The sequence below is a fragment of the Populus alba genome, chromosome 12 (genome assembly GCF_005239225.2).
Source record: "Populus alba chromosome 12, ASM523922v2, whole genome shotgun sequence".
Taxonomy (NCBI): domain Eukaryota; kingdom Viridiplantae; phylum Streptophyta; class Magnoliopsida; order Malpighiales; family Salicaceae; genus Populus; species Populus alba.
Window position 1 is genome coordinate 10,858,321 of NC_133295.1, and position 16,037 is coordinate 10,874,357.

General features: G+C 30.7%; 1 protein-coding gene across 1 annotated transcript; it reads left to right on the forward strand.

Annotated features, from left to right (window-relative positions):
- Positions 1 to 12,008: 12,008 nt before the first annotated feature.
- LOC118044798 (protein DEHYDRATION-INDUCED 19 homolog 6-like) lies at positions 12,009 to 15,376 on the forward strand. Its single transcript, XM_035053281.2, has 5 exons — positions 12,009 to 12,216; positions 13,836 to 13,978; positions 14,183 to 14,260; positions 14,446 to 14,669; positions 14,945 to 15,376. Exons 1-5 carry the CDS (start codon positions 12,138 to 12,140, stop codon positions 15,045 to 15,047), a joined length of 627 nt encoding a protein of 208 aa, XP_034909172.1. The 5' UTR covers positions 12,009 to 12,137; the 3' UTR covers positions 15,048 to 15,376.
- Positions 15,377 to 16,037: the final 661 nt, after the last annotated feature.

The window sequence follows — 16,037 nt, forward strand, 5'->3', positions numbered from 1 at the left end:
ATTTAACACCAAGAACAAGACGTGAATTGTATTGCTTTTCCTCACAACTTGCCGTGATAAAAATGTGGGATTAGGTATTCCGACACATGGGGCTTGAACAATGCCTGATACATGAAAAAGAAATAATAATAATAAAAAAAACTCCAACGATGTTCCATGATTGTATTGCTTCATTTATACACCCTGGGAAAATAAAAGAAAAGCCAGGCAGTATTATCACCGGTCTTTGCAAAACCAAAACGTTTGATGATTTTAGGATCTTTACGTGTATGAGGGAATTTGAGTTGTCACGAGATATCTCGGCTATGTAATTATGTGAAACGGATTAAAATGAGAAAAAAAAAATCGTTATTTAGTTTTATACTAACTAGAAATTTTAACCAATTTTTCAAAGATTTTTAGTAAAAGATTAATTATGCTGAAAACAAATACCCAAAAAATCATACATAAGATAAACTTCATTATCATTTGATTTTAATAATAAAAACAATTATTACGCGTAAATACCAATATTTTATCTAAACTAAAAACTTATGTTTATTAAAAGTAAAAATTTATATGATAGTTATTTGGGATTTGGGCTTGACAAGAAAGCCTAATACTCACTTCTTTTTCTTTTATTATTGAGGGACTTGAAATAATTGTAAATGAAGACTCGAGATTTTTACTTATTTCTTTCCATTGCACAATATAAATTAATCCACTATAAATTAATTATTTCATCAAAAATATCCACAAAAAATATTCACTAATATTCCAACCAATTCAATTAATATAAACAAACATAGTCAAAAACAAAAGAAAATCATGTGCACGACTTGAATTAATTCAAAAAAACATAAAAATCAATAAATGTTTGAGAGTTGAAAATAAACAACCAAATCATAAATTATACATGAACAATATAACATGTGAATAAGAATTTTAGTCACATGGCTTTGACATACGTTACTATTAGGTTGCAACATGTAGAAGCAACACGACTAAAGAAAATAAAATAAATAAAAAATAAAACATACAAGAATTTACATGATTCACTCAATTAAACTATGTTTATTAGCAGGTATTAAGGAATTCCACTAAAAAATATAAGAATTACAACCACTCTTGTTGGAAAATAATTAGCAATTTCTCTACCAATAAAAGTAAACACCTTACACACTCTCTATTTTAACCCACTCTCTCGTGGGATTAGTGTTTGTTCTTGACTTGGTGGTGCATAAAAGACTTTGGGATATGACCTTTCTATATGGTAAGCATACCTTCCTTTCATCCTTCATTTTCAAAGTTAGGCATTGAAAGGATGCATTTCTTCAAGTCAAAATATGCAGCTGCTCCACATTGTCGCTGTACTATGGCCTCTTGATTGTAATTGTCTACTGATCCTACAAACCAAGATCTGGGGAAAGAAAGTTTTATTATAGAAAAATTGAAGTCTCGTTGAAGAGATCCTTATAATGAAGCATGAACAAGCCGAAAACAAAGAAGATTGGCATTGAATGAATTATACCATGTAGAAAAGATGTTCACCCTTTTCTAATCAACGAGACGGCTTAAGTGATAAAAAACGAGAGTCTAGTTTGAGAAAGGTGGCATTCGCCAAAGCCATCAAAAAAGATTTGCACACATCTTTTCCCTTTTTATATAAAACAATAAACATGTTTCCTCATTTTTCAGAGTAGTTTATTGCAAATAGTTTAATTCACTTTAGTTAAATATTTTCTTAGTTAATTTTGTGAATTCTTATCTAATATGTGATTAGAATGAATAAACCACAATAATTTGAAGAACTAATTAATTAATTGTTTCATACTAAACAAATGTACCCAAGCATGTATTGCCGTACCTATCAAAATCTTGCTTCATGATCTGATCAGAAAATTAGTAAATTAGAATTTGCGATGATTAATATTCAAAGTCTTAAAGAAGCCCTACTTGCCAGAACTTAGTTTTTTTTTTTTTTGACACAATAGACCAGACCAAAAACGGGAGGGTGGAGAACCAAAATTTTCAAACCCCTAGCCTAGTAAAGATCTAAAAACCTTTATATAAAGAACTTAACACCTAAAAAAAGGCCCACAGCTTTAGGGCAACATGCTTTGCCTTAAAAAAAAATCCTTCACTGTCCATCTCTTTCTTCTTTTTGCCTTTTTCCCGTGGAAACGTGCCGTGGCACTCCTGTACAAAAGAGAGAAACGTGCATGCGGGAATATAAGATTAGCTAGGGTCTCCATAGCATGCGTACACCACAATATTACACACAGCTGCCTCAACATAAAGCTTTCCCCTCTTCCATTTTAATATAAATGACCACGCTTATATTGAAATCTTCATGTTTTTTCAGCCCCTTCTCTTCTTCTTCTTCTCTCTCAAGTCTCCACCAAACTAGTAATTGCATTGTTCTTTCTTTTCCATTACCATGGTGGTAGCATCCAACTTCGCGGTGATCAAACCCTTCTTTATTTCATTCCTTCAACAGAGGCCATTTAGGCGTCCTACTCCTAACTTCCATGAGATGATGCGTAACATTACATGGCAAGCCAGAGGTCCTTCCATGCCATGAATGATTACATGCGTGGGTGCATGCATCCATGCGAGGGGAATCGAGCATTCCTGGTCCGATCGATTACTACATTTATATGAATTCTGTTCTGTAGCTGTACAATTATCAGTCCTTGTTCCTTACAGACTGCTCCTCTCTTCTTCTTCTTCTTTGGTTTTTTCCCTATTAAGCATTATTGATTTTCTTTTGAGAGTTAGGATTGTATCTGTAGTTGATTATATATCATCATAAGTGCTCTTGCGAAATTGGAAGAAGGAAAAAGCTGTTATATTAGCTTGATGATTAGTCTATGTCGATGCCAACAGTTATTATTAGGCTGTAAGTGTTGTGTGCAAGCGCTTAATATTGAATAAATAAATTTCATGTTCGACTCTCATCAATATACTCTTCTGTATTGCTTCTTCTATCTCTTTTCTTTTGCTCATATACACACACTTGTGTACTTATTCACTTCTCAAATGAGTTTATCTTTCGTGATCATCAACGAGAACATATATATATATATATATATATATATATATATATATATATATATATAGAATAGTATAGCTGTGTGACGCAACGGAAGCTATGAACTTGAGTTCAAAGTTGTAATTAACACGTCTAAACTTTAATACTAGATGCAACACAATTAAATTTGTAACACGTTTAATTATAGCTTATATCGTATTTGTTTTTATATTAAAAAAATATTTTTTTTTAAATTAATATTTTTTTGTGTTTTTAAATTATTTTGATGTATTGGTATTAAAAGTAATTTTTTAAAAAATAAAAAAATATATATTATTTTAATACATTTTCAAATAAAAAATACTTTAAAAAACAATTATTATCACACTGTCAAATTACACGTCCTATCTTGTAAACTCTAAGATAAGATGCAACACAATTAAAGTTTCAAAGGTCTATAGTTTTATTAAGCAAAAAGTCTAATAAAATCTATAGTTTTATTAAGCAAAAAGTCTAATAAAATCTGAAAAGATAAGCTTAAATATCTTAAATATCCATAATTAAATAATTAGAAAACAATCTATAAAAAAAAAAAAAAAAAAAACAAATTTAAGTGCCTAAAATATGGTCTGAAACTTCAAATGCAATTTTGATAGTGATAGTTTTCAGAGTGAAATTTAGTAAATTTAAGTAACGAATTATAAACTTAGACAAGAAAAGATGCTTGATCCAAATTTAATTTTTTTATGAGGAATTCACCTGAAAATTTAAACTATAATTATTTCAAGTTACTCTAACTAGACAGCATTTTGAACAGCATGTGTTTACTAATATGATCCATAAAATCGTAAGCTAATTATTACAAATCCTTTTTCATATAACCTAAATATACATAACGTAGAAAACATGACAGAAAGGATGGCTTCCCGATTCCGGAAGTTAACGAGCTAATTTGGGATCGACAATAAATTCCATCAACTTTTTCTTCGTTATAGTTTATTATATAATCAAATCATCATCACACCTTTTCGTTTCTCTCGTATATATTCTAAGAACTTTAAGCTAGCTTTCGTCTTTGCATATGCAAACCAGCTGGCCAGTGAGGGAAAGGGAGGTGGGATTTGATGTCTGTCATTCGAGGATTGCTGCTCTACTTTTTTTTACAAGGGGTGGGGATGAGGAGTACTTATTTCATTTTCACTTTAAGGTAGCAAAAGGAAACAGCGAGGCCCTTATTTGGGTGTTTTATTCCCTTAAAAAAATGTGTTTTCCGGCCCTAGGGCTGCCCCATACATGTAGCTTTAGGGCTAATTGCTTGCTAGTTGACGATATATACCATGATAGGTAGGGCTGACTCTCTCTAGCTTTCTTTGATCTCCACACCTCAAGCTCAAGAATTAGCCATCACTAGCTGACATTTAAACATGATGACAAGCTGTAGTAAACATTCCCTTTTCACTTTGCTTTCTTTCTTTAATCATGGAAAGATCATCTAGCTTGACCAAGGGTTGGTATTGTGCCTCCTGACCCTTTAGCAGTAAGTCATCTGTATATAAGATCTTCCATGTGAAAAGCTAAAAATTTGTTGACTGTTATCGTTTCTCTCGTTATTCCTTTTGATAACCTAATGATAGCTGTTAACTAAAGCTGAAGTCGTAGCACATGTTTCGAAGAAATATGCAGGGCTCGTCTGTCTGTGGGGAGGGAGCGCCATGGTCTGGGGCCCTAATGAACATTGACTGTGAAATTGAATTCTCTAGCACAAATTACAAATTATTGTCTTGATTTACAGGGGAGCTCATGATTTTTGTCTGAATTGTATTTGTGTGTGATGTGTCCTTTATCATCCAACTGTTGGGTGCATTGATAATACATACATGCATACAATGCTGCTCTGCTGCTATACCAAAAAGATAAACCACAGAACAAGGAATGAAGAAGAAGCCGAGAAATTAACCAGCTCTGCTGCTCTGCCAAACCCTATTTAGCTCGAGAGTCCTCTCTATAAGTTTGAGCAACAGAAACCTTCCATATGTACAATGAACACCATGAATTCGTGCAGGTGATGAATATTATGATCTGTTCATATTTCAAATGCATTGCACCGAGCTGTTAGGGAACCTGAATGCCTCTGAAAAGAAAAGTCAATGCGTGCAGAGTCATGTCATGTCGGATATAAACAACAAAAAAGGCACCCAAAGTGAAGAATCGTCAAAGATTTATAGCATATATTAAAAATTGGTAAATCCCATTGTACAAATGACAAGTAACACAACAATCTCTCAAGACTCGAAGAACTGAAGCGTGGCACGCGGCCCGAAGAACAACAAAATTAACATCCATTTTTCCTTCTCCTCTTCAGATCTTTGATTACACATTTTTTTTTAAAAAAACCGTTCTACTCCTTGCTTTGGTTTTTGTTTGTGGGTAATGGTTTTCCAGGTGTAATTCTTTGTAGATTAATTCTCTTGCCTGTATGGAAAGGTGGAAAGAGAGATTGTAGAGCTTTGATTATTAGATGGCTAAACGTCGAATCCAACCAACCATGTGAGCTTCCAGCTATCATTGTCGTGAATTGTTTTTCCTTGCCTGCAATTTGCCATTTTTTCTTTGTTTTATCCTTAGTTTTTATTCCTTGTAAGTTCCAATTTATATTTCCTTAATGCCATTAATTATGTTTTGTTTTATTTTGTGGACCGTAGATATGCTTTTTGTTAAAAATTAATATAAATTATATCATAAGACTTGATCTAACAATTTATGCTATTAGATTGATATGATTCTCTGATGTGGTATCAAAGTCTTGATAACTAAACGGTTACGAGTTCGAATCTCATAATCTTTATTTATTTGATAAAAATTAAATATAAAGTAATGTGAGTCTGTATAAGTTTCAAGCCCAAAAAACTTTTACTTGAAAGAATATATTAAAGAATAATATAAATTATATCTTGGGATCTCATCTAACATTAAACTATTGAATTGAGATGATTTGATGGACGTAACATCTTTGTTGTTTTCTTATTCATAGTATATTCTCCTTTTATCAAAAAAGAAAAAAAAGAGAAGTATTTACTTATTTGAGGTGAAGGTTATATTCTATCAAGAAAGAAAAAAAATGAAGCTTGAGATAGCAAGATGTTACTTCTAAGCAAAAGCACAAGTCTTTTGTCCTGAGGTAAATACTATATGTATTGCACCATTAGGCAATTAGTCAAGAGGACCCATTCCTACTGTCTTATGGGCAGAGTTCTTACAATCTTCCTGTGGTCAATCGATCCAAGGCTGAATATAGACATGATTGAAGACTGAATTATAGATTTTGCTCGAATTACTAGATCAATTCTATTTTTTTTATAAATAAAAATCACATTATTTTAATTAAAAATAAATAATATATTACAATCAAGTTTTTAATCAGATTAACCTATTAAATCATTTAGATTTTTTTATTTTTTTTAAATCTGACCTGATTTTAATTTTAAATTAACCAAATCTCGAATCAATTCGTCAGATCAAACTAGGTTTTAAAAGTATACCTCTAGAACACCATCATTTTTCTTGAGGGAGTTGGTTCACGCAGGCCTAAGGTTGGAAAAAAGGGCATTTCTTATTTTAGTTGTATTTATAACAACCAAAATTTTATTTTTGCTTTTTTGAATTTATTTATATGTTTTCCGACGAAAGAGTAGCTATATTTAAGCACATGTTAATTAGCTGCTAAATAGAAAATAAGCTTTCCAGGAAACTGTAAATACTAGCTTGATATGTTCATTGATGTTTTAATTTCAGAGACTAATAAAGATTTGGGTGGTTCCAATTTTCTTAGAAATATCTTGGATTACAAAAATCAAGACTTCAGTGGATTTTCTGTGTTAAAATCTTGAAATCGTTATTTAATAAAATTTATTAATTTTTTTTAATATCGGGATATGTTTTTAAAATTATTTTAAAAAATAATAATGATTGAGTAATATTTTTAATTGTTAAATAACTAAAAAATATTGTATACTAAGGATGCATCTCCTCTATTAATACTATATCTCAATTAATATGGTTTACAATTGATGATAAGAAATGATCGGTTTTGCAGTGTGTGTGTATAAAACTATAAATATATTTTAATTTTTTTTCTTAACAGTTTCTACTCTATATCTATGCTTATATGCATTTAGCCTATGCAGTTGTAGCATAAAAATTGGAGGCCCAGAGCGACGCGAGGACTTGCAGGTAGGCGCTAATTGAGGCTTTGAATTCCATTGAAGATCTGGGCCAAATCAAGGCCGTATAGGCTCAATTTTTATGAAGTCTCCCTCTGTTCGGCCTCCGGGAGAATTTAACACAAGTTGGGCTCAAGTCTGCGAGCCTGATTATCATCACCAATTGCTTTTTCAGCATGGTTGCGGATGTTGATATTGAGGTTATTCGGTATTAATATTTATTTTAAAAAAAATTATTTAAAAAACTAAAAGATACTTGAGAAAAAATAAAAAAATATAAAATAAAAGGAAAATGAGAAAGGGAGAGGGAGAGGGAGGTGGAGGACTAGCCTTATATACTGTAATAGCTAGTAATTGTTTTCTTAAGTTAAAAAAACATTTAACTCGACTCGCGGTAAAGTATGGATCACCTATTTAATTAATAAATAATACATATTGCATGTAACATTAGATATTCAAAACTATGAACAGTGAAGGATTTTTTTTTTTTAATTTCACCTATATATGAGCATTTATTTCAATTTGAAATCTTGTCCTTGAAGACTAAATTATTTTCAATCAATAAAATTTCATTTTATTTTTGCTAAGTGAACCACTAACCAAGCTCGAGATTTTTTCTTGACATTGTGAGAACTCAACACCAAGCCAAGCAAAATAAACTATCAAGTACATGAGGTCTTGGCCTAGTGGCTGAAGGGACTTATTTTCTTCCTCTGCATTCTGGGTTCAAACCTTACCGTGCACGTCTGTCACCCCCGCGGTGCCTTACATGTTTACTGGGTTTGCAGGATGTTCAGTGAGCCGTGAAATTAGTCGTGGTGCGCGCAAGCTGGCTCGAACACCCACATAAATAAAAAAAATTATAAAAATAAACCATCAAGCTCGATGTCACATCAACTTAATATGAAAATGATCAAATCAAGAAAAAAGTTAAATAGTGGAAACAAAATGAGTTACTATTACAATTCATAGTGTGTTTGAATATGGTGTTATTATAAAAACATCAACTCTTTTAGTTTTTTTTTTAATGATTATAAATATGTTTTAATTATTTATATATTATAAAAAATTAAAAATAATCTAATGACACCTTCGCCCTTCATACCCAAAAATACTGAATTGGCTATTGGAAGCATTAAAATCTTTTCACAAGGTATATTAATCGGTATCAAATTTATCAGAGATAAATAATTCTTTTTCCATTGCGAAACGACCAAAATGCATTTAAAAAGAAAAACCATCATCCAAGACTTATTTCCATGCAAGATTTTTTGGTTGATTCTTGTAACATGGAACTCAATAAACTTTCTGGTATTTCTCAATATGAAAAAAATTAAAATGTCCCGTTGAAAGCGAGTTATTCTAGCAATGCTACCGGTTTCAATTTAATTTAAATCACTAATATAATTTAAATATTTAAATCATTAAAAATACATTGAAATAATTTTTTTTAAAAAAAAAAATTATTTTAAACATCAATATATTAAAACGATTTAAAAATATTTAATAAATAAATTTAAATAAAAACAAAAAAAATTTATAAAATATAATTTACACGGGCGTTACTCAACAGTGCCTAGAATGAATGGGAAGATCTCAAATCCAAAATAAAATATCCATATGGACAGGAAGATGCTACCTAATTAAGATCTAGCTCACACGAGCACAAGCCTTTTCTTTTCTTTTCTTTTCTTAACGTTAATGGCTAGCTCAAGTTTGGGGCTGGTTGGCGATCAACTCACGTGCTAAAAGAAACCCTTCATGTGCTTCAGCCTGCTTGATATTATTATAATAGTTATTTTTAAAAATAAAATTTATTTTTTAACTATTTAAAAATAAAAAAATAATATACAACGTCCCATTACCACCATAAGCTTTTTGATAATTTGTTGTGTAGCCTCTTTTTTCTCTGGCCATAATGCACCGTCTCCTGGTCATATTCCATGCACTAGTCGCTTTGCTTTGTCACACAAGCATCCTTGAAATTAAAGCAACGTTTTGTCCGACGTGTAGGGCTCATGCCTATGTCTTTGTTAGGTTGTCTTCTTCACTGACTTTTTTTTATAATTTCTTGTTTAATATTTCAGATTCAATTACCTAGGCAGTACTAGCCTGTCTCGCTTGCCCGTTTTGATAAAAATATTAAAATTAATATGCCATAATAATAATTATTAAGAGGATCACTAGAGGCGGCCGGTGATTTAATTGTTAATTGTCAAGCAACCAATACTATGATGACTCGTGGGCTTGAAAATGAATGCCTTTTGTTTGATGGATGACGATGGGGAGTTGAAAAGGGAGGTCGTGATATTATTCCCATTGTTCTTTTAGGGTTTTTTTTTTTTTTTTTTTTTTTTTTTTTTTTTTTTTTTCTTCTAGTGGAAATCCGACGAGGCAACTGGCAGAAACAATTCTAAAGTTGCTGGCTTGTACGTGTTTTCAACGTTGGAAATTGATTGAGGTTGAAAACTTGGAATATTTATTTTCTTGATAATATGTGTTTTTTAATCGGTTTATATAATTTATATCAAAGAAGATTGATAAATAACCCTAAATATTGATTTCAAAATTAAAATCCAAGAAATTAAAACCCAAAATTTCTATCTAAACTAATGGATGTAGTTCGATTAGCCATAAGTGATAGTTTGATTCTTTGTCGATACAATAAATAAAAGAAAAAAATATAATTTGTTTTTTCATCTTAAAAAAAATAAAAAAATTTAACAATGACATATTCACTAAACAAATAAATAAACTTAACATAAAAATAATAATAATAATAGTAACGTAATTTCAGGCATTTACTATTATACCCACAATGATTAGTCTTATTATTATTATTATTATTATTATTATTATTATTATTATTATTATTATTCATAATGAAAAGAAGTATTTATCTATTATTATTAGTATTTATCATAAATTAGAAGAATTTGCATTTAATTTTAATTTTTAAAAACATGTAAAAAATGATAATAAATCTCGTTGTTAATTTTTTAATAATTATTAAATATTAGAATTTAAAAAATAAAATATAGATGTTTATTATTTATTATTATTTTATTGTTTATATTTTATTCAAATTTTAAAAGTAAGAACTAAGATTAAGATTTAAAGTAAGAGGAAGAGGAAAAGTAAATTCTATTTACTTTATTTATGAATTGTAGGATTTTCTCTCCATGCATACTTTAATGGATATGCTCTTTTTTGTCAAATCAAGACAGCAAATAGATGGCTTCAGCTGGCTTCTAGAAAATCTTGTGTCTTTTGCCATCATAAAAAAATCAAATATACATTCCCCACCTTCATCCTCCCATCAAGAATGCGAAAAATTGCTTCTATCTTAAGCAAACAAATTTATTTTTATTTTTATATTTTTAATGATTAATTTTTCTCTTTATGGTACTACAAATTGATAGAAGTACTTTTTTAATACAATATAGGACACCTGGATTAAATAGTAAGTACATTCTCTAGGAAACATAAGACTTTAAGTGGAAAATATATTTTTAATGGATGAGGTTTAAGTTTTTAAAAATGATATATTATTCTGTTTTTTTTGTGTTTTAAAAGTATTTTAAAAAAAAATAAAATTTTTTAATTTCTTTTGCTTCAATTTAATATTTTTTTGGTGTTTTCAGATTATTTTAATGTGATGATATAAAAAAATAATTTTTTAAAAATAAAAAAAGCATCATTTTGATGCATTTCTGAGTAAAAAACATTTTAAAAAGTAATCGCAACAACACTTCCAAACATTAGTTGTAATAATTTTTGTTTTTATATGTTCTGCATTTCAAAAGTGTTTTTAAAAAAATTTAAATTTTTTTTATTTTTTTATTTACTTGAAATTAATATGTGTTTTCAAATCATTTTAATATGCTGATTTCAAAAATAATTTTTAAAAAATAAAAATATATATTATTTTGATGCATTTTAGCACGATTTTTTTTTTGAAAAGCAACTTCACCACACTCCCAAACATGCTATAAAAAAAGATATTAATTTAATATTTTCTTTAAGTTAAATTTATTTTTGAAATATATCCAAATGCAAATGCAGTTTGAATTAAAATGTAAATCTTCAATTTATTGAATTTGATTTTCATGTAGGTGAGTTTGAGATTGTCAAATATTGCATATTGTCCTATATTGAATATGGGTTTCAAAAGTAGCATTTTATAATTTAAAGGGAAAAAATAACGAGTGCTCTTGTGATATCCATTAAGTATTATTTAAGTGTATTTATTAAACTTTATTCGTTATTAAATTGAGTTAAAAATAAAAATAAATAATATTAATTGAATACATTAAATAAGTGTTATTTTATATGACAATATATTTAAGGGTTTGAAATAAATTAAATTAAAAAAAATACAATAATTAAGTAGAAGTATTAAATCACTATGAACAACTGCACTAAAAGCATTCAGACCCTATAAAGCTACATCTGAAAAAAGAAAAAAGTAAGTCGTGAAAAAAAAAACTATTTAATTATTTTTAATACTATAACAATTAATTAATTAGTTTTGCTAAACTAGACGAAATTTTAATTGACTCTGGATAGTGGATATGATGTGAACCCTTACCAATCAGAGAAAAAAAACGAAAGAAAGAGAAGCCATCCAAGCTGGCAAAATTATTAGCTCCATTTTTATATATCAAAAGGAAAAAATAAATTAGAATTTAATCAACTCCCACGTGTCAACCATCCATGAAGTTAGCTTTCGGTGTGCCAACAGGAGCTTTTCACAATGTCAGAAGGTAATATATCAAGTGACAGTGAGTCAAGCAAAGGAAGACCACACCCCTCCTACTCCTAGACCACAACGTTGCTACACTCATAAACACTGACTACTCACCGGAATCTGACGTGTCTTGCCTGGAAAAGCTTGCGCCATCATGGATGTTGACTTCTGGACCTCTAGAGTTCTCTCTTCCAAGAACTTATCTGCTGTCCAAGCTGCTAGTCGCAATTCTGGTACTTGATTGTACTATTACTTACTTTAGTTACACACTTGTATTGTTAGAACAAATGCTTTCCACTCTTTGTTGTTTTTTTTAATCTTTGAAGTAAGTTGCTTTTTCGAGAGATTTATAATCTGGGTTGAGTTAATTTCTGTCTAGTTGGTGCTGTGTCTGAGTGGCTGTTCTTCTTGAACATTTACTTCTAAATTGAGCGCGTGCTTTTTTCTTTCCTGATGAGTGTTCTCTGTTTTGATTATCTTTTCATTTCAGGAGAAGGGTTTAGAAAATTAGAGGTTTATTTTCTTTATTTTTTGTTTTTTGGAGGACATATATTACTTGAATTATACTAATTGCTAAGAAGTGTTAAGCAAGAAGTCTCTCTCTAAATATATGACACAGACTAATTGGTGAAGAACTAGATGTTTTTTGGTCATAGCCTAGCTATTTTGGATAGAGATTTTTAATGAGATATTATTGGATGCTCTATGTTTGTGATAAGTACCGAGGAAATTTAGTAAAAGGATGTAACTTAGGAAAGTAGACAAAAGGAGCTCACATAAGATTTTAGTGGGTAGCTTTGAATATCATGGGAGAAGATGAAAATTACATTGAACGGAATCAGTAATCAAAGTGGCCAACCAAATATGACAAACTACACTTGAGGATAGAGAAGATCCTGTAAAGAGTGGAATCCAGGTGATGAAGTGCTAAATGCAATTGATTTGGATGTGTCGAAGCTTCAAAAGGCTTACGATGAACTTATGGCAATGAGAATTCAGTTATCAAAGAGAAAAAGTCTGAAACTTTCAAAGGAAAGGTGGGATCTTTCAAGAACAAAATTGAACATTTTGCCAAATCATTTGGCTTTTCAACATTAAAAGATGAGGAAAGTAAGAAGAAACCTGTGGCAAATACCCCGCATTTTCACAGTGAGTGTGGATACTGGGATGAATGTGTTGGTGAGGAATTAAATGGTTTTGATAATTGCAAGAGACTGGGTTTTGTAATCGATGGAGCTCTTAGTTAGTTCTGAAAAGCATTGGTTTTGGAGTAGGTGTGGCAGATGCTGGTAGAAGGACTGATAGTTCAATGAATTGGTTGATAAGTTGTTTCTTTTAAGGAAGATGTGAATTTTCTTCAGGCATTCAATGCCTTGAAAAGCTTCTTCTCAAACACGAGTTGGATATTGCTTAAGTAGCTGGTTGTTTGACATCGGAAGATTAGAGAAAAGAGTTCTAATTGTAGTTTAAAGTATAGTAGTTAAATTGTTAAATGATGTTTGGACTCTTAGAAATTGGCTTGGATAGGATGAATCATTGTTTATGCACAGACAAAAATACATATTTGAAGTTACGCTGCTGTTATACATATGATGATCTGTGTTTGATGATCTGATGGTTTGTATTAAGCCATTATTCTTTATCATTTTCTCTGTTTTTCTTCATCCCTGTTCTATTGTTTTTAATCGCTGAATCGGTAGTTTGTGTTACTGACTCTCGGCTATTTCACTTGCTTTTATAAAATGGCGCACTGTTTTATGCCTGCACTGGTTTGTGATTTTCCAAGTTTGTTGACCATGTCATTCGTATAATAGTACACTCACTGACTTCGCGCTTGGTTATGCATCAACAGACAATCATTTGGCAATGGATGATTCAGATGGAGATGACAATTCAAGAGCTTACTTTCCATGCCCCTTCTGCTATGTGGAGATTGAAGTTCATCTGTTCTGTGGCCATCTGCTGGACGAACACTGCTTTGATTTAAAAAATGCAGTATGTGATTGTCTTTGATTGATACTAATATATATTATTTGTATGTTTGACCTGTGTCCATCTACCTCCCTCATGTTGTTCATCTTGATTTGCTAATGAAGATAAATTAGAACCATCATTATAATTGGACATCTGGAAGTGCTGCATGTGATATTTATTATTATTCAGTTGAAATTTTGAATTCGATGGCTTCATCTGTTTCAGGTCTGTCCTCTTTGCGCAGCAAATCTAGGGAAAGATGCAATTGGACATTTCATAGTGCAGCATGCAAGTTCGTTGAAGGTATTGTTCACCTGTTTTGGACCTTCACGTGAAAAAGCACAGGTCAACTAAGCTTTAGTCAGTTGGGTTTGGCTACATAACTCCTGGCTAAACTAATGTATCTTCATAGCATAAATCAAATAATATATTAAGCACTTTTTTATGCTTTGAATTCACCTGAAAGCATATATCTTTGTCCTTCGCAGCACAGAAGAAAACATAAAAAATCTGGCCTTTGGACTGGTAGTTCAGCTATGCTTGGCAAGGATCTGAGCTCATTTCTTGGATCTTCAACCAATAGTAGGGCTAACACACATGAATCTGCTCCCGATCCACTCCTTTCACCATTTTTGGGCAATCTATCTCTTTCAGACCCTAGACAAAGCCAGCATGATGAACCTTCCAACATAAGTGCCTCTCATTCAAAAAGGTATAGTCCTTTCAAGGCATCATAGTGTTTTTTTCTTCTTTTTTAATCTGTGCCTTCAACGTTGAGTAAATTTTATTTTGAATAGAACCACAGTCTAAAACCTGAAACTTTAAGCAGCCAATAACCAATGTCACATAAACCAAAGATTTGTAGTTTCCATGACTAGCCATTATGGATCACATTCAAATGAAGTTGGCACTAATATCTGCCTACGGATAAATAATGTCTGAGAAGGCCAGGCCATGGGAAATCACTATTTTCATTTCTTTCTGCAGCTCTGGGATGTCTTCACTTGATAGAGGAAGTCAGGTGGACTATGAAGAACAGAGACAGAAATCAACATTTGTACAACAGTTGATTGCATCGACGATCTTCTAGAGCTTTGCTACCAGTGATGCTGTATCAAGGGACACAAGTTCTTAGTGCTGGTGCATGATCTTAGGGTGCCGCGTAGTTTCCACATGACAAGTGCTAGAAAGTCTACGATCAAGTGCATAATGCATCATATATTTTGAGTGTATATAGGCAGCCTCTTTAGAAAAGCTGCGTGCATTCTGTCATGACCAATTACAGAGAACTCTTCTAGTCTTAATAATACTAAGCTAATTCTTCCCTTTATAGTACAAGAACACGAGTTTAAGTTGTTAATAATAGTGTTTACTTCTGAGGCACAAAAATTTATTTAGTTGCCTTCTGAATTTCCTGGATTTTATTTCTCTTGTCGGAATCAAGACACAAAACACCATTTATTGGACTAATTTAAACAGCATATTAATGTTTTTTTATAAAAACTAAAAGTGTTCGTTTTTTCATCATGTATCAAGACACAAGTCAATGCTCTTCTCAAACAAAATCAACAAACTTCTTGTTAGTAATATGATTTATTGGCTATTATTATATTGACGAGGTAAATTAGTTTTTTTATATTTTTTTTCCAACACAATAAAATTATTAAATTACTTTTAAAAGCAAAAACCTATTAAATTAGCCTCTAGGAGCTTTTTAATTTATTTTTAAGCATAGTGAAATTATTGAATTACTCTTAAAATAAATAAAAACTATTAAGCTAGCATCTGAGAATTTTTTTAGTATTTTCCATATATATATATATATATATATATATATATATATATATATATGATGATAAAGATAATTTTATATTTTAATAAATATAAATAGAAAGTGGATGACATGTACGAGACACTTTCACTATTCGAGCGGTGTTGGAATTGTTTCGATAACCCCGTGATTCTTGTGTTGCGTGTGTATCAAAAGAATATCCAGTTTGACTTTGACAATTTTTTTTTTTCTTTTCTATTCTTTTAATTTTAACACATAACCCTTAAATTTTTCAATATAACCATTAAA